The sequence below is a fragment of the Protopterus annectens genome, chromosome 5.part0, assembly GCF_019279795.1.
Source record: "Protopterus annectens isolate FY-2018-M chromosome 5.part0, PAN1.0, whole genome shotgun sequence".
Taxonomy (NCBI): domain Eukaryota; kingdom Metazoa; phylum Chordata; order Ceratodontiformes; family Protopteridae; genus Protopterus; species Protopterus annectens.
Genome location: NC_056735.1, coordinates 362,535,397 through 362,555,129, shown reverse-complemented (window position 1 = coordinate 362,555,129; position 19,733 = coordinate 362,535,397). Strand labels below are relative to the sequence as shown.

The following is a 19,733-nucleotide window of genomic DNA, read 5'->3' as shown; positions in this document are numbered from 1 at the left end:
GCTTTTGTGCCAAACTATCTTGATTTAATGGAGCATCTAGCAATTTTGCTTTCACATGGTCTGACAAGACTTGTTCCTTCAGCCAAGCATGCCTTCTCAGTACAGGTCCAGTGACAGCAGCCCTGAAAGATGCTTCTAAGGCATCAAACCCACACTGCAAAGGATGTTTACTAACTTGGTTTGCAGAATGCATTAACTCTTGTACATCTTTATTTTCTGCACAATCTGGAAGTAACACCATTTTTTAATCAGTTCCCTAATATGTTGCTGGTACTTCAACATGTGAAACTGGCAATTCAAAGCCCTGATGGCAAGAGTTGCAGAGGTATGTACCTTCTTACCCAATTTGTCTAATGCTCTAGAACCCTCTCTGAAGGGGTAGGGTTAATGCCTTTAGATCCCTGGGAAATGGTCTCTCGAACCAGAGTAGGACTCTTGAAGAGAAATTTGAGAGAGTTAGGTATTCTGTAGTACCGGTCAGGTTTTCTAGGAGCTGGTGGTAAAATGTCAGGAGTAAGACTGGATTCATTGAAGACATCATCTACAATATCCAGGAGAAGGGGTATAGCTAGAAGCCTGTGCTGAGGCAAATCTAAAAATTCCCCCGAGTCTATTTTTGGACTGAGGAGAGTCCTCGCATTCCCAGTGGAAATACTCTCTTAAGTCATGCAAGGTTTCACCAAAAGAAAAATCCTCTGGAGGGGAGGCAGAGGGAATGGATTCCTCTGCATCTGAATCCTCAAAGGTAGACAAGGGTATGTGTCCTGGTAATCAGAAGGGTCAGAGTCATCGGATTCCTGGTCTGTAGAATCAGAAGGAAATTAAATTCTTTGACTTTTAGCAGGGGAAGGCTGGCTTCCCCTAATTAGAGTAATAAGGTCTTCAGCCATTCTAAGCATTTGTTTTTGTGGCATGGGAGCTCGAGCATGTGCTCTGGACTTAGGTTTTCTAGGAGTAGTGCGAACTCTGGGCCTGAGAAACTCAGTAGATTTAGTTAAAAATGAAAATGCCGTCTTAATATGAAAATCGGTAGGTTGGAATACACCCTCCGAAGCCGGTGCCTGCAGAGTGGCTACGGACCCATCCAAGGTAGAGACATCCACAGGTGCCATAGTTGAAGCATCTCGTGGCATCCCGGACTCCAAATGGGCCTCAGCAGAGGCCTGCGAATCTGTAGAAGCGGGCATCAAGGGCCACAAAGGCGCCTCACGGAGGACTGGCGACTAGCTTAAAAGAAGCGCCGTCGGCAGTTTTTGACCTATGCAGTCTGTCTCTGCACTTTTTCGGAAGATCGGTAGTCGGATGACTTACCAAAGCCATTTTGGAAAACAGAGAACAGTGAAAGAATTTAGCTACAAAAATAGCCCAACGACAAATGGTTTGGGAGTTAAACAAGGCACAAAACCAACAGGTGATGCAGTAAGAATGAAAATCTCTGAGGTATTTGCTTTCCACAAGCAAGGCAATTAACTTTTTCTGACAAAGGTTAGAGCAAGAAAAAAGAATCCCCAATGGGGTACTTAGCTTTAGAAGTCTTCAGGTTTGAAACTTGAAAAACGAAAATTTCAGGTAGCGGCCGACCGGCACTTGCAAACTGCTTCTGTTTCCAGCTCCTTCTTGGCAAGAAAGACTGATGTAATGGCATCGACTGCATGTTTTATACCCCTGACGATCTGACATCAGTGAAGAGGCGACACCATCCAACGCAGAAATCCCAAGACTCTGGTATTCGAGCCGAGGGCTACCTGCAGGCAGATAACCCAAGTGTGATGACTGCAACAGTGAACCATGAAGAACATCCTTCTCACTAGCAGACTGTGGAGAAGGCAAAAAAGAAGAAAGATAGGTAGAATGATTAAGGGACAGCTCATTAACCAACTTGGGCATAAAGTATTCATAAGGAAAGACCCTGTCTTTATGAAAAATCAAAATAGGAGGGATCACCATAAAGGCCTGGAGTTCAGAAAGTTTTCTGTCGAAAGCTAAAGCAATCAATGAAAGAATTTTCCAGGTGCAATGTTTCAAGGCAGAAGCAGCAATAGGCTCGAAAGAAGCTAGCGTCCGTTTTTCAAGGACAAAATTAAAATCCCAAGGAGGAGGAATAAGCTTTCTGGGGAGGTGCCTCTTAAAAATAGCTTGACTTCAAATCTACAGGGCAAAGGAGGTTTCAGGGGTAGACTGCTAGAATATGCTGACAAATGAGCTTTCACTGAAGAATAGGCTAACCCAGCATGTAGTAGTTCAAAGAGGTAGGAAAGAACTAAGGAGTCCCCAGAGAAAATGGACCCTGGTGGTGTTGAAGAGGAGTCAGAAAATCTCTCACTTGGACATGTATGATTTTCTGGTACTGGGTTTCCTGGCCTCCTGCAAGCCTCTAAGCACTTCCTCAGAAAATTGGTGTCAGAAAGGAATCAAAACCATATCACCCAAAGTGTCAGCTGAAGACTGGACAAGTGAGGGTGGAAGAAAGATCCTTTGTCCTGTGTGAGAAAGTCCATGCAGTGAGGTAACCTGCGATGACTTCCCCTGGCCAGATGGAGTAAGAGGGGGAGCGAGTGCTATTTGTGCCAAAAAAGAGTATATAAGTATTGATTTATTTAATGTTTTACTCATTTTAAAAAATCTTTTTAAAATGGAACTGTCTGTTTAATTTTAGACTGTGGCGCTGTTTTGGCGCCAATTTTGCTATTTAATAGGAGTGCATAGCTCATTACATTGTTCTGATGAAGCTCGCCTTGTCGAGTGAAAGCGCTTAACACTATGTCAACAATTTTCTGTTAAAGTTCCTGTTTTCACAAACAGCATTGCAATTTTTGTGCTGAATTTACTGTGAGAGGTAGCGGCTAGCGTTTTGGAAGTGCTGCTATTTGGTTGATACATTTGTCGATCCAATTCGCGTGTTTCTGGTGTTGTCCTGGCCAGATGGAGTAAGAGGGGGAGTGAGTGCTGTTTGTGCCAAAAACGAGGCACCAACAACATTTTTTGGAGCCTCCTCCTTAACCTTGTGAAGGACCTCAGGAAGAGGAGGAAGGGGAAGAAAGGTGTAAAACAACATTCCCTTTCAAGAGAAAGACCGCGTCCATTTTCTGAATTGAAGGACTTGGGGCTCTGGAACAGAATTGAGGGAGTCACCTATTCAAACGGCAGGCAAAGGAATCCAATTAAGGAATACCCCAACAATGAAATACATCTAGAAACAAATCTCTGTAAAGCATCCATTCGTGAAGTTGTTTCGACCTGCTGAGAGAGAATGCACTGTATGACAGTATGTAGACTGGTTGTAGGGTCACCTGCAGATTAATGGCCATTTCCCAGATTTGAAGAGCTAGTGCAAAGAAGGAAAGACCTTGTCCACCCCCCCCCCCTTGCTTATTGATGTACCACACGACTATGATGTCTGTAAAAATCTTCAAAGGCCCAGGCACCCAGAGTGAGTGGAAAGCTTAGAGACAAAATAAGAGCCCTCATTTCTTTGATGTTGATGTGATCTGCCCTGTGTTGAGGGGACTAAAGGCCCTGAAACTTCAGAGTGCTTGAAGCAATTTCCCACCTCATCTTTGAGGCATCCATGAAGAGTTCCTGGGATGGCTGAGGAGGGTGTCAGGGAACCCCAAGATTGAGAGATACCTATTGAATCCACCATTGAAGCTCCAGTTTGAGACAAGAGAGCACAAGAACCAGACATTCTAGCAGGTAGGCAGTGTTGAAGCCACACTTAACTGAGATATCTCTGAAACTTTCTTCTACAAAGCCTGGCTTAGGAACGTACAGGGATGGTAGAAACCATGATCCCAGAGTCTTTAGATGGAATCAGAGACCGACTTCGGAAGGCTGACCACAAACCCCACACTGTGCAACAAAAGGTAGGTAAAAATTAAGATCCTGCACTAGCTTGGTTTGGGATTGGGTCTGAAGAAAGACGTTGTCCAAATAGGCAAAAATCTGGATGCCAAGAAATCTGCAAAAGGTGACCACTGGAGCTAGGCATTTGTCTAATAGCTTTTGTGCCTCTGATAGCCTAAAGGGCAAAGCAGGAAATGAAAATGAGGGAAAGAAATGGAGAAACATAAAAAATTCCTGAAAAGAGGGTGGATAGGGATATGAAGCTAAGCATCCTTTAAGTCCAGGGAAAACAAAAAGGACTGGGGAAGCAACAGGAGAAACAGACTGGAGAGTGCATTCAGGAAGATGGCACTATGAAAAAAGTGCTCAGAAAGAAAAGATCCAGGACAGGTCTCCAACACCCCTCTTTACTGGGGACCAGAAACATTCTGGAATAAAACCCTAGACCCCTCTCGGTCTGTGGAACCAGTTGAATAGTACCCTAGTCTAACAAATCCTGCAATACTCCTGGAAAATGAGGGGGATGTTCTACAGGAAGCTGAAGGATATTTGGAGGAGGGAAGGGTCTTCCAGGCCATAAAGTAACCCTGCATGACAATGGACAGAACCCCAATAGTTAGTGGTGATTTTTTGCCAAACTGGGGGAAACCAAGAAAGCCTGAGGAACAAGAGAACCTGGCCAAGAGGAAGGATAAAAAGAAAGATGGCTGCAAACTTGTCAGGAAAGTATTGCTTTTGGGGCCTAGGCATTTGAGTAGGCAAATCAGAAAGTACACAGCTAAGAGCCTTCTTACTCTTGGAAGACTGTCTAGGCAAGTCTACGTAAAAAAGTAGTCTTACTAGGATAGTTCCTCAAACATGGGAATGGAAAAAAAGTACAGTTTTGTACCTACCATAAATGTAGATGTTCGAGTGTTCACCCTGCTGCAGTCATCACACCTGGGTTATCCTGCCGTCAGGCGGTCCTGCAGTCGGCCTGAATTCCAAAGTCTTGGTCCGGCATCGGTTGCTGTCACTTCTTCCCTGATGTCAGAGCACCAGGGGTATACAAGAGGCATCTGATGCCATTTTCTTCAGTTTTTCTTGCCCCAGATTCTCAGGTGCCCCCAATAGGTAGGCAAAATATATATATATAGCTAGATAAAAAATAAAACAATACCTTTAGGCACAAGCAAATACACCACAGAGGTTGAATAGGATAGAGTGGTATAGATAAGTTCAGCTAGTTCAGAGGGGATGGAGGGAGGGTAACCTGAACTGCATCAGGGTGAACACTCGAACATCTACATTTATGGTAGGTACAAAACTGTACTATGTTCATCGTGTTACCCTGCTGCAGTCATCACACTTGGGTTGAATCCCAAAGCTAAGGATGGGAGGTAGAGTTAAATAGGGTTAGAAGGAGCTAGTAGGCCCTGCAAAGCTGCACTGGCAAAACCAGCTCTAGTCTTAGAATATAGAGGTAAGTGATAGTGTTTGGTGAAGGTGTGCACTGAACTCCAAGTTGCAGCTTCCAGAATATCCTTGGTTGGCACTCCCCTGAGAAAGGCTGCTGATGTAGCTGTAGCCCTGGTGGAGTGGGACCTAATGTTAGCAGGTACCGGTTTCCCATGATGCGTGTAGCAGAAACGTATGCAATGCCCTATCCATTTAGAAATGGTCTGTTCTGAGATAGCTTTTCCTTGTGATCCTGTAGCATAGGCTACAAAGAGCTGGTCAGAATTTCTGAAAGCCTTCGTTTTATCCAAGCAGTAACGTAATTGCCTGTGAATGTCCTTTGTTCTGGGGATTTGGGAAAAAGGTGGGCAAATAAATAGTTTGGTTTAGGGCCACATTGGATACCACCTTTGGCATAAAGGAAGGGTTAGTTCGTAGAGAGACTCTGTCTTGATGAAAAATGAGGAAAGGCTCCACTGCCATTAGTGCCTGTAGCTGAGGTTATTGCAAGTAGCAGGGCAGGTTTCCATGAAAGAAATTTTAAATCAGCTGAAAAAGCTGGTTCAAAGGGCGGCAGTGTAAGCTTTTCCAGAACAAAGTTGAGATCCCAAGTAGGTGTTGGTGCTCTCCTTGGCGGTCTTATGTTCTTAGCCCCTCTGAGGTACTGTCTTAGGAGTGGATGTAAGAATAAAGGAGGAACCGTGTTGTAATGAGCTGAAATTGCTGAGGCGTGGATCTTAATAGATGAAAAGGAAAGACCTTTGTGCAACATCTCAGTTAAATATTGTAGAATCTGAGGAATGTTTGGATCAAGGGGATTTTGGTCTTTAGCCTGGTTCCAGGTGCAAAATCTTCTCCATTTGTCTGAATAGGTTTTCCTGGTGCTGGACCTCCTGGTCTCCAGAATGACATCCATAACTGTTTTGGATAGAGGTGCTGGCTGGTTGTTTAGGTAATTTGCCATGCAGCCAGGTTTAAAGTCTTGAGCTGGCTGTGTAGAATCTGATTGTCACGCTGGGTGAACAGGTGAGGAATTTGTGGTAAAATCCATGGTGGGCCGTGGGCCATGTTCCTTAAAATTGGATACCAATGCTGGCGTGGCCAGTCTGGTGCAATGAGTATCATTTGTGGCCTCTCTAATCTGACTTTCAGCATTACCTTTGCTAGAAGAGGCAGTGGAGGAAAGTCATACACTGTTAATGTTTTCCAACTGAATGAGAAGGCGTCCACTTTCCAAGCTTGTGGATGGAATGTCCTTGTGCAAAATTTTTGAAGTTGGTAGTTTTGGGGGCTTGCAAACAGATCTATGTCTGGGCGTCCCCATTTTTGAGCCATCACTGCAAATATTTGTGGATCTAGTTTCCACTCGTGCGGATCCATGTTGTTTCTGCTTAGGTCGTCTGCCAATGTGTTTTTCTTTCCTGGCAGGAATTGTGATTGAACCTGGTAAGACAATGCAGTGTTCCACAAGGTCATTGCTTGCCTGCATAGACGGTAGGAATGTGTGCCCCCTTGCTTGTTTATGTACCACATTACTGTGGTATTGTCCGTCTTTATTATTAGTTGTTCTTGGTGTAAGAGGTTCTTGAAAGCTGTTAGGGCATTCTGTACTGCTAGCATTTCTTTTTGATTGACATGCAGATGCCTTGGATCTGTAGTCCATTTGCCCTGAATGCACTGTCCTGCCATGTGTGCTCCCCAGGCATAGTCCGATGCACCTGTTGACATTGTTTGCGTGGCTGTGGGTAAGGTGAAAGGCTGACCCTTGTTGAGGTGACATGCCTGTGCCCACCATAGAAACTCCTGTTGAAGGCAGGGAATGAGTGGTATCATTGTTTCCAAGCTGTGGCTGTGCTGAGTCCATACGCTTTTCAGGTACCATTATAATTTCCTCATATGCAGTTTTGCAAATTGTATTAGTAGTATGCAAGATGCCATGAATCCCAAGGCCTGCAGAATTTTTCTTGCAGGGAGTTGGGTCTTTGTTGCCATTACTTTGAAATACTGAGTCAGCTGTTTCTTGTCTGGCGTGAGATAAGCCATCTGGGCCGTTGCACTCAAGCTGGCACCCAGGAATATTAAGTTTTGTGAGGGCACTAGTTTTGATTTCTTTTCGTTTACTGTGTACCCTAGGCAACTTAGAAGGTGTTTGACAAATGCCAGATGCTTTAAAAGAATGTCCTTGCTTTCTGCTTGAATAAGGCAGTCGTCCAGGTATGGGTATATTTGAATTCCTCTTTGCCTGCAGTATGCAATTAGTGGTGCCAGGCATTTTGTGAAGACCCTGGGCGCAGTAGATAAGCCAAAGGGCAGTGCAGAGAATTGATAATGCGTTGAACCTGCAATGAAGCGGAGGTATCTTCTGCAATTTTGTCTGACAGGGACATGCAAGTATGCCTCCTTGAGGTCCAACATTACTAGCCAAGCATTCTTGCCCAGCATGGGAAGAAGCTGCTGTAGTGTTAGCATCTGGAAGTTTGGTACTTGCAGATAGGTGTTCAGAATTGAAAGATCCAGAATGGGTCTCCATGCTTTGTCCTTTCTTGGGACTAGAAAGAGTCTCGAGTAAAATCCTTGTCCTTGCTCCTGTGTAGGTACCTGTTGAATGGCTCTCATGTCCATGAGAGCTGTAATTTGTTTTTGTGCCTCTGCCCATTGATTTGGTGGCTGGTTTGGCATTCCTTTTATCCTTGGTAAGGTATGAAAGTGGAATCTGTATCCTTGAGAGACAATGTCTAGAACCCATTTGTCTTTTGTGATGATGTGCCAGTTATCTGCAAAAAATGCTAATTTTCCTCCCAAGGGAGCTGCCAGGAGAGATTTGCTTGGTAGTTGAGGACTGAGTCATTGTGTTTGTCTTCTGCTAGCCTGGGGCCTATCTTCTCCTCCTTTCTGGGTAGCAGTACCCCATTGGCGAGGTTTGTAAGGGCCTTGTGACTGACCTCTGTGCCTTGGGCATCTGTATTTGCCTCTCTGTGATCTGTCAGAAGCTGGAAAGGACCAGATTTCGTTGGCCAATTTCTGCTGAAACGAGGGGGTTGTACCTGCAAAAAAACCTTGACCGTCTGATAGACTTTGCCTTATCCTCCATTTTCTTTAAAACCTCTTCTGCTTTGACACCAAATAATAATCCTGCTATAAAGGTGAATCCAATAATTTTGCTTTAACATGATCAGGAAGGGTTTGTTCTTTTAACGAAGCATGTCTACGTATGACAGAGACAGTAACAGCTGCTCTACAGGAAGCTTCCAATGAATCAAATCCACATTGTAAAGTGTGTTTGCCCACCTGTTCAGCTGGCATGCAACAGATCCTGCATTTCCTTGAATTCAGAATGTTCAGAATGTGTGCTCATTTTTTTGTTTTAATTGAAACATTAGGAATTGCTGATATTTCAGCATGTGAAACTGACAATTTAATGCTCTCATAGCCACAGTTGCTGAGGTGTATATTTTCTTTCTCCATCTATCTAGGACTCTGGAATCCCTTTCAGAGGGGCACAGGATTTTTAGCCATACAAGCTTTAGCTCCCTTAGGACCCTGGGAAATCAAGAGGTCTGTGCTGGGGTAGTAAAAGGAACTCTCAGAGCCTTTTTCTTAGAATCTGAGTAGTCCTGGCCTTCCCAGTGGAAATGTTCCCTCATGGTATGTAAAGTTTCCCCAAAGGAGTAGTCTTCAGGGGCAGATGCTGAGGGAATAGAGTCGTCAGCATCAGAGTCTTCATAAGGTGGGGAAGTGTAATCCTGTTCCTCAGAAGAATCTGAGGAAACTGAAACCTGGTCAAAGGAAGCATAATCCTCCTCTTGTCTTGGTCTTTTATCAGGAGGGGGATGGGAACCCCTGATTAGGGTAATCAAATCTTCAGCCATCTTAAGCATCTGTTAGGCATGGGGCCTTGAACTGTAGACTGATGTACAGTCTTCTTTGTTTTTAAAGGAGTTTTAAGCTTAGCATAAGATTTAATGGTGAGTGTAGTCTGTCTGAAGACACCTTCTGCAACCGAAGGGGTTTCCACTGCACTGGGGTCTACTTCTGCTCCAGTGTCGGAAGGGCCTAATGAAGATGGCTGAGTCAGCCTAGTAGACTCTGCTTGAGAATCCGCAGCTGTCTGGGGTTCCAGTTCTGCGGTTGTCAGGGGCTGTGTAGGCGCCTCACTGAAAACTGGAAAACCGACGACAGGCCCAGCAGAGGCCACGGAGTCTGGCTTGTTCCTAGGCTGTCTGTCCTTATCCTTGCATTTTTTTATGCATGCCGGTCGGCTGCTCCGAAGGCATGATATAATTAAATTTCCTACCAAAGTAAAGTCGTGCAAAGTCAAAATGGTGTTTGATAGTTCGTTTATTAAACCTAGCACAAAACCGACAACCTGTGACGTCGTGGTCTGGGCCTAGGCAAGGAATACAATAGGAATGGAAGTCCTTATGAGGTATTTGCTTCCCACAAGAAATGCAATTGTTAACTTTTTCTGACACCGGACTGAGGCAAGAAAAGGTTCCCTAACGGGGTACTTAGCTTTATTGAAGACTTTGGACTGAAATTCGAATAGAAAATCTCAGGTGTCGGCCGACCAGTACTTGCAAACTGCTTCTGCTTTGGGCACCGCGCGGCAAGAAAGACTGAAGAAAATGGCATCGGATGCCTCTTATATACCCCTGGCGCTCTGACGTCAGGGAAGAAGTGACAGAAACTGACGCCGGACCAAGACTTTGGAATTCAGGCCGATTGCGGGACCGCCTGACGGCAGGATAACCCAAGTGTGATGACTGCAGCAGGGTAACACGATGAACATCAAAGATGTGCTTCAAATCTTTAATGACCTTATCCTGATACTAAGAGGGCTTAAAGAGCTCTGCCACAGCAGTGCCAAACAAGTGTTGGTGATCCAAAGAGGCATCCGGGAGTTTGGCATTAATGTCATCTGGCAAGGCTTGAAGAAGAAGCCAGGAATAGTGCCTCATCATATAGCCAGAAGCAGCAACCCTAGAAGAGGCATCAACTGCATTACAGTTGCACTTTATAGAGTGATGGACAACTTGAGAAGTAAAACCTAGTTAAGAAAAGAGCTGATGCCTTACCCTCAGCTTCAGGCATGTCGGAGACCATCTTCCCAATCTGAGAAAGAGACAGAATGTATCTTGCCATATGGATTTGGTAACTTGCAGCCATAAACACTAAGACAGCAGAAGTGTACACTTCATGACCAATCTTCTCCATAGCTCCATAGCTCTACTGTCTTCTTGCAGAGGAAGGTGCTTAGAAGAGAGCAGCAACCAAGAAGGCTCATCAGTAGAGAAAAATCACTGGATCAGATGAAGGCCATTTGTACAAAACTTAGTCATCTGGCACCTTATAGAAATGGTCAGGCTTCTTAGGGTTAAGGAGGCTGGGAATCTGGTGTCAGGGAAGCAGCGGAGAAGGTATCCAACAAAGCAGCCAGCACAGAAGGGACAGTAGAAGGTTTAGGAGAGTCTATCTGTAATGATTCATAACAAATTTTCAATAATTTAGAACAACTTTTTTGGGAGTTGAATGCCTGGGAGTAATCCCACTTAAAATGTTCCATCGTACACAGGACCATATTGCCAAAGGATAGTTAACACAAAGGAGAATCAGGACTGAGATTCCTCTTACCCTCAGTTTAGAGGACAGGGCAATTAAGAGGAGCAAGCTAAAGGAATAGTATCACACTCAGAATCCTCATCTGAGGACTCTGGGTCTCTTGCCCTTTGGGGGGTGGAGGACCAAGGAGATACAGGAATTGAAACACCCCTGAAGAAGGTTCAAGGCCAAAGCAATGATCAAGCCTTGAGTGAAACACTGCCACCACATTTAATTTTTTTTTTTTGTCTTTTCGTCAAAGGGATGTCCTCCCTGACAAACATGGTGGTTCGGACTCCTGCCTGGATTCATTCAAGGTAATGGCACCTCTTCCCTAACAAACGTCTGAGGAATCCTTTTAGGCCCCTTAAAGATAATCGGGCTATGGCTCCCCCCAACATCTGTGAATCATCACATCTGCAAGGCCTCAGAGGATGTGCAAGAAGCAGGTTCCATGCAGGCTTCAAAAAGGTTATGGCAGAAGAAAGACAGTAATACAAGACTGTTTTCTGCAATCTCATGCACCTCAAGATAGACATCTGGTAAAGGATGTACAACAGCAGGCATAAGCCTAGATTTCTTTGCCCTCTTCTTGAACAGTGGCTGTATGTCACGGCAAGCGGATTCTGCCATGGTACCTTGAACTAAGCTTGAGAAGTTGGTTCTCAAGATAAAGGGAAGAAAGACAGCTACTTCTAGTCTTAACTACAAAAGTCTTGACAGATGGAACACTTAGTGTAGTCACACCTAAACAAAACAGGCACCAACTGTGGAAGTCCTTATGGGGAATCTGCCTCCCACACAGATATTTCTTTTTCTTGGATGACATGTAAACCAATGAAAAATAAAAGGAAAAGGAACATCAATGTGATAGTTATCTTGAAAATTTAGGCATGGTATAACAAGCAAACTGAAGGACATTTAGACCAATGTATGACTATGACATTCAGACTGCTGGGAATGAAGTTCTGGATTGAGTGTGCATGTCCATCACCATTACACCCTATGCTTCTATGGGGAGCATACATCTGACATACGATGCTACTAGGTAATAAAGGCTTTGGTATAATGGCTAGACATTGGTCTTTCCTTGGCAGGAGTTCTCTGAGGTGATGAATACTTCTATAGTGACATGGAAGGATATTAAGTCTTGTATGTAAGCGAAGTGAGGTTAAAACACAAGCAGTTAAATCCGGGACAAACAGACAACTACTCTCATGACTTGGAGAGCAATCAGACACCAAAATAGTGTTGCCCCTTTCCTTCAGGCTCTTTTTTTTTGTAGAGAGTTATGTGGCAAAAGAGGTGGATGCCACAACTCACCCAAGGCACTTATCTTTTTTTTAAGTGGAGGAAGCTGAAACTGGATGTTTCCAAGTTGCAAAAATTGCACCATTACTCTGCACAGTTTCCATAGCAAGACTGGCCCAATACTTCTCATACTTTACCAGACTATTATTATCCACTTCTGTGGTGAAAGCACAAGGCCAAAAGGGCAGATCATAGTGAACTTCACAATCAGTGCCTCACTAAAAAGGTCACCATGAGGACAGCTAAAAGGAGGTCTCATTAATGGTCTGATACAAGGCCCATATAAGTTCCACTTCAAGAAAAATCTTGATGATTGGATGGGAAATAGGAAATTCACCCCGGGGATCACTTCTGTGGCTCTGCTCGACAGCGGCACAGGAAACTAATTTTCTTGGGTGGCAAAAGCCAGGGTACCTTTTTGGCTGGGCTTATATAGGCCCCAGGGCCGATAGCCTAGTACCTACCTATGAACCAAGACTGCCCATTCCCGTTGGAATATTGAAAAAAAGAATCACTACTCACCTTACTCGTAACTCCAGCTGGAGAAGGTCCAAGTTCACCTAAAATGTGAAACAATCTGAAGTATTAGGTACCAGATGAAATGGTTAAGGGCAGCATACACTAGGAAAAGCATCAATTATTGAGAAGCTTTCACAGGGCCTAATCATACTCACTAAAGAAGTGCTCTCACACCAAACAGGAACGATACCAGACAAACAGTGCTCATATTTCTAATTTCTAAGAACACCCATGAGCACTCTCGCTATGGTTTTCATTTACATGACTGTCTCCTTTTTTCAGACAGCCATGACTTAAGTGCTGCATCTGATCAAGAACAGAACAACTTTTACAACTAATCCAAAGGTTCTGTTTTCTAAATTAAATCATGTTGTTGAAGAGCAGACAGCAAAGACCCTAGGGTTTGGGGGGGGGGGGGGCTCAAGAAAGATTCCACCCCATTCAAATGGGCAAAACTCATCTTACTGAATCTCACTAAAAATGAGTTAAAGAAATGAGTAGTCCCTGCTACAGGAAAACATTAAGTGTTCTTCATCCCAGCCAACAAGCCTTCCCCAACTCAAGGAAATACAAAAGTACACTCTCCAGATCCAAGCTCAACCACTGAGCCTTCAATGAGGGCTAGAAGAATGTCGTCTCTGAGATGACTAGATCTGACCAAGTTCTGGCTGCTCTTAAGCATGAAGGTCAATGTTGACACCCTAGGACATCACTCCTGAAAGACAGTTACCAGTAAAGCACATTTAATTCTCTTCTAGGAAGAGACAACAAAAAGTGTCAGAAAACTGAAAGACAGACAATCTAAGGAATGCTTTAGCATAGGCCAAGCCTATTGGTGCAGTATCTTAGTCCATCTAGCACAGAACAGGGATCAAGAGAAATACCGCTGCTGGTCCCCACAATGCCATCGGGAGACCTACATTTCCTCCTTGAGTGACTAGCTTAAAGTGCTAGCAGCTGGTACAGTATGTAACAGAGTGGCCTCTTCCATGCTGTACAAACTTTGCCAGGCTTTGCGTGGCATCAATCTAATTTGCCGGTAATATACATCAAGACTAACTGTGTAAGTAAAAGAAAATTCGGAGAACAGAAGCAAAACATTCTCCAAGTCCTGCACTTAACATAATAGCATGCACAAGGAGGAGACAAGTGGTAGTTAGAGAAATAACAGAACTAAGTGGGGATACCCAAAAAAGAAATCCAATAAAAAAAATACGGTGACAGTTCTAAAACAATATAAATGTAAAATGAGAACCTTAAAAATTACACCCAGAGCTTATTTTATGCATAGATTTTAACAATGTAGAAGGCAGGAAAGCAGTAAAATGAGGGCCACTCATGCCTTCAGTTTTGTGACAGTATAGCTGACAGGAAAGATGGACCTAAAAAGTACTTTGAAAAATGTCTCTCAGTGATCTTGCTGCAATAATGGTAAAGTGTTCCATCCAAAGAACATGACTGACTGAAAAGATGGACTTCAGTATGGTTTCAAATCAGCATCTCAAACTAAATAAGGCTGAAAAATATGCATCAAAATAGTACTTCCAAGATGGCTCCATACTGATCACTGGTTAATTAGAGCATTCCCAGTACAAAATCAGAAATTCTGGATAACAGCCAGAAAAGTCACTTACTTGGATAAAAATTCAGTTACTGGTTAAGTCAGTATACTGACTGAATGTCAAAGAAATTTGGAGAAAGTAAGAGAAAATCAGAAAAAGGAGAAGAAAAAAATGTAGCTGGCAACCGCCTTGCAGTTGCTCAGGAAAAATCAGTTCAGGTTTCAGCCTATGCACAAGAAGATGGCTATCAGTAATTTACAGAGAAAAAATATAAATCAAATGAATTCAGAAAAGTTTAATATAAGTGAGACACTGGAGAAATATTTTGTTTATTTTACATTTGTTGACTGGGCTAGTCTAACTGGATATATGTCCATTTTCAGTCGAGGCCCGGGGAGAAAAGCTCCACATAAGCAAAATATTAGCAACTACAGGTACAAATAAGTGAAAAGTAACAAATTTAGGTGTAGTACTATTTTAAGTTGAAGAATGCAAATGCTTTATAGACAAAAATTAATGTTAAAGTAGCAGAATAATAGAAAAAAGATTAAACAAACAAATTTGAAGTGGTGCACTATTAAGAAAGAGAAATATAAAAAAATACAATAGCAAATATTACAGCTCCAGGTACAGTATTAAGCAGTGAGTCATTCCATTATCCTATAGTAGCATAGCAACTTTAAGGCAGCATGAAATAAGAAATATAACAAAAGTCTATAAAGATCCTTATATGCGATAGCAAGTTAATGCTGCAAGCAGCAATCTATGCAAGTGTAAAGTTAGTAAAGGATCGAGTGTAAGAGAGAGTTGCAGAGACCAAAAATTAGACTAGGTAGGTCTACTCTCTAAGGCATAGAGAGAACTGAAATTAAATTGCAAAAGGTTATGTAGGTAGGGTTCAGAGAAAGTGGTGGAAGGATTAGTCTGGGTTACTACATGGGCATAACCAGTGGTTAAGGTATTCTCAGAGTTGTTTTTTGAAGAGTTTTGCTGAGGAGAGAGAATTTCATGGGAAGCAGGTTCCAGGATTTGCCAACAGTACTGGTTATTTTTGGATTTTACTGTCGATATTAGTACTTTATTGGCTGAGCGAAGGGTTGTCAAATTACTGTGGGGGGTAAGAAGGCTATTAAGTATAGGAGTATTTTTAGGAAGATAGAGGATCTTATGGGCAATAATAAATACATGCAGTCAAACAACAAAAGGCTAGAAAGAACACATGAACCTTTAAGTAGCTTTTCAAATAAGATGATATGACTATAGAAATCAGTGTCTGATTTGAAGGACGGTTTAAAAATAGATAGAATACAGAGCACAACGGGAAAGCCTGAGATTTTTTGATGTACCAGAGAAACTGGAAGCAACAGATTATGTTAAACTTATGGAAGTACAAATAACTAACTGAACTGCTACTCTACAGCAACATTTGTTAACTAAAAAGGCACAATGTGTCTATGCTTCAAATGTAGCCAAGAGCAAGAAGCATAATACCTATACAGGTAAAACTGCAGTCACACCAGCAGAGGGAGCTGTTCATGACAAAACTGTGGGAAAAGGTTGAAGTATTATCAGCTGGGGACACCAGTGTGTTTGTGAAAAATGATTACTCACTGAACACCAGGCAGAAAAGCAAGTTTATATCTTGCAATCAGAGGATGGAGAGAGGCAGGTGTGAGATCCAAGTTGCTATATCCAGCTGTCTCTAGAATATTTTTTTTCAGAAGGACCAAATACATTTTAGATACAGAACACATGAAGAAAGAAAAGTTTACCTGGCAAAAAGTCAGCAAGATGAAGGGGATTCTGCTTCACATTCCCCTGACAGTGGTACAAACTAGCCAGTAAAAGCTCTTCCAATTTTCCAAAGGAAAATAATTGAGCAACAAAAAAAATGCACCAGCTGACTAGAAAAAAAACAGTACCATGGACTTGAACAAGTGACTGGTGTGTGGTGATGGAGATGAGGAAGAAAGCCAGCACAAATAAAGTACAAAATAAATAGATGAACTGTGAAGTGTCATTTCCATAAAACGTAGTTTGGACATGAGAACTATTCTCGTCAAAGAAGTGTTGTAGTGGTGGTGGGGAATGAAAGTTTGTGGACTGTGTTGAAGGGGTGGGAGGACTCAAATAGAACTCCCCACTAAATGTTCAGAAGGGTAACTAATGATGTAACTCTATGCAAAGTCTTTTTTATCTTAATATGCATTATAAATTTGAAATGCATATTAACACTGTAAAGCTGATCTGTAAAGTATGCACAGGTATTTTAAATGCAAGATGGGGAGGAGTCTTATCAGTGGCTGCTGTTAATGTCAATGTTAAAGTACAAAACCACTTTCATTTAGACTGTAATGCATCTGGAATTTACTTGTGTAACAAGATAAGGATTAAACATAAGCAGTATAATGATGTGATCTTGGACTGTGAAGGGGAAAAGGCTGTAGTGCACTAATCCATTCACTGATCTGCAACCCCTTTTCCCATTTTTTTTTCACAAGGGGTCAGGGTGTCACTTCAACAGTGAATCATCTAGAGTCATGGTTTACACTGGCTGGTGACTAGCCCTGACTTAGTTCATCCACACCACACACTTGCACATACAAACACCTATGGCCAATTTAGTGTGTCCAATCCACCTACTGAATGTCTTCGGAATGTGGGAGAAAACCACAGCACCTGAGAGAAACCAACCCGAAAACAGAGAGGACATGCAGACTCCGCACAGAAGGCACCCCAGCCAAGAAATGAACCGGAAAACCTCTTGCTGCAAGGGGCCAACACTATCCATTGCGACACTGTGCTGCAAGAGCATAAAATTATAATGGCTTACCCTGGTGTTATGTATACAGGTGGACAAACACACTAAAGTTATCTAGCATTTGAAATTAAATGTACAGTAAAGTTCAAACCCTGATTCTGTCAACTAATCAGGCTCTCTCCCCCTAAGTGATCATCTACCCACCTAACTTCTTAGGCAATGCATCTATCCTACTAAAAACATTAATTACATTCTTCACCACAAAAATAGATCCAATTCCGTGTAATGCAAGGATTTATTCTAAAACACTTTTTCAAGCATAAAATGCAGACTAAGTTCTCACTTCTTGAAACATAGAACACAAAATAAATTCTCTAGCGCCTAATTACAAGCATGTCTGCAACAAAAGGCATTTCTCCCCTGAAGTTTTCAAAGCCTTTCTGCAACAATGTGATTGGTCCCCTTTAAAACACCTACAATACTTGGCTGTTTGATATTTTAATGATAAATTCCTCACCATACTAAACAATCTAGCTCCCCCTAGAAAGATCCGTACTAATCTAAGTACATACCATGGCTTACCAAAGAACTCCTAAAATGGAGAGCGTGAGCATGGGACCTTTACTATAAGAACAAAAAAGTCAAGATTCCCTCCTCACATACCATCAATTACACAACCTAGTCAAAAAAAAAAAAATCAAACAAGACAAAAAGCTTTACTATACATCCATGCAACAGAAACACCAAACCAATCCCCAGAAATTTTGGGGTACCATTATTAAACAATTACTTACTCCTGGAAAGAACACAACTCCATCTCCAACCACTTCAAACAGACAGTGTAAATTAAATTATATGGCTATACTACCAACTTTATTCTCTCCCTAGTAGAAAACAACACCCCCTATCTATCCCCAACGTACTAGGCAGTTTCCCCAATCCCTTTACAATCAAACTACAGTTCAAACTGTCATCATTAAAAAATGTCTATCCAAACTTAGGCCATCCTCCCTCGCAGCAGACCAACTCCCCAACGAATTTCTAAAGTTATCAGCAGACTCCATCTCCTATCTCTCTCTCTCTCCTAAGCAGCACCCGATCCATTACTGAGCAATATGTAGGCAAACTCTGGAAAGTCTCCTATATCACCCCACTCCACAAAGGCGGCACCTCTACAGAATTAATTCTCAAACTACAGGCCAACTGCCATCCTCCCCCCAATAGCCAAAATGTTTAAAAAATGCATACACAGACAACTCTACCAAAGTAATAACCTCCTATCTGCATCTCAACATGGCTTCAGACAAACACAGTACCAGCACTGCCAGTATTAGCTTTACAAACTCAACCAACCATTTTAGAAATGACAACCAGCTTGTCTTTGCCATCTTTCTTGATACAGTGTCACACAAAAAGCTGCTAAAAAAACCTAGCTACTTTAAATCTAACCCAGCCTGCCCTCCTCTGGTTTTTCAGCTACTTAACTGACTGCCAACAGGTAGTCAAGTGGCAAAATGAACTATCCACTTTACTACCAGTCTCAGTAGGAGTACCCCAAGACCCAATTCTCAGTCCACTGCTTTTCATCATATTTCACCAACAGCCACAGCACAGCAAACCAGCATGCGACTATCGTTCAACACACTAACTCCTCCTCCCTCAAATGCTCAGCTCCCTCTCTACCAGAACTCCTACAAACAACCCAACAATCTTTTCAGGAAACTGAATATCTCAGACTCTCAAGTTATATTCAGTCCAAATAAAACACAGCTGCTCTTCACTAATGGTAAAGCACCTGATAACTATACCCCTTTCACTGTCTACTCAGCCAATAAAACTAAAATAGAACCTGTCCAGCACACCAAACTCCTTGGCGTTACAACAATTTGAAATTTGACAAGCACCTCACTCTAGACATCAAGTAGGTCCACATTAAGCATGGTTCACTGTACAGACTCAAGCCTTACCTAACCAATGCCACTAGACGTTGCACAGCATGGACTCATCTACTCTCTACCCTCCTTTATGCCTCACCAATATTCACCAACCTTAGAAAACCTGACTTAAACAAGTTGGAGTCCTGTTATAACAAAACTGCAAAACTGGCTACTTACCTCCCTCACAGATCACATCACTGCACAGTACTTCATAAACTAAATTGGACTGAACTACCTCATCTCCTATCTCTCAAGCAACTAACATTCGTTCATTGTATCGCACACCATCCAGACTACTGTCCATCACTTAAGAACTTAGTTCAGCTCTACTCAAACAGAACACCAAGATCATTCAACAAATTAATACTTACAGTAACTACACCTAATAACTGTCATTGCAATTTTCTTTTCTCTGACCAAAATCCAAGTCCTGCACTGCTTAAGGAACACCTTAGCTAACACCTGACTCTGCTCGTGCAAAAACCAAGGCTGATCTATTCAGTCCATCCCTTTTCTTTCAACCACAACTATCATTTTTCTTTTTATATTAAGCTGCATTTTTTCTGTGCCCACCCAATTTCAAACCCTCTCTACCTACCACTAATTTACTACTCCTTTAATCACTTTACACCCATCTCAAGTCTTTTATCTGCATCTTCTTTCCCTCCTTATCAACTCACCTCCACACTGCCTTGCTGTCTTTAAGTATATGTGCCACTATCATACCTATTTTTTCTTGCCTTCTATACCATATATGCTTTTAAT

The 19,733-nt window shown here is 42.4% G+C and overlaps 1 protein-coding gene across 1 annotated transcript in view; it reads right to left on the bottom strand.

Moving 5' to 3' along the window:
• USP9X (ubiquitin specific peptidase 9 X-linked) overlaps positions 1 to 19,733 on the bottom strand; it is a 5,037,693-nt gene that overhangs the window by 2,333,696 nt on the left and 2,684,264 nt on the right. The window contains exon 21 of the mRNA XM_044071835.1: positions 12,712 to 12,749. Coding sequence (XP_043927770.1) covers positions 12,712 to 12,749 — 38 coding nt within the window. The remainder of the gene's footprint in view (positions 1 to 12,711; positions 12,750 to 19,733) is intronic.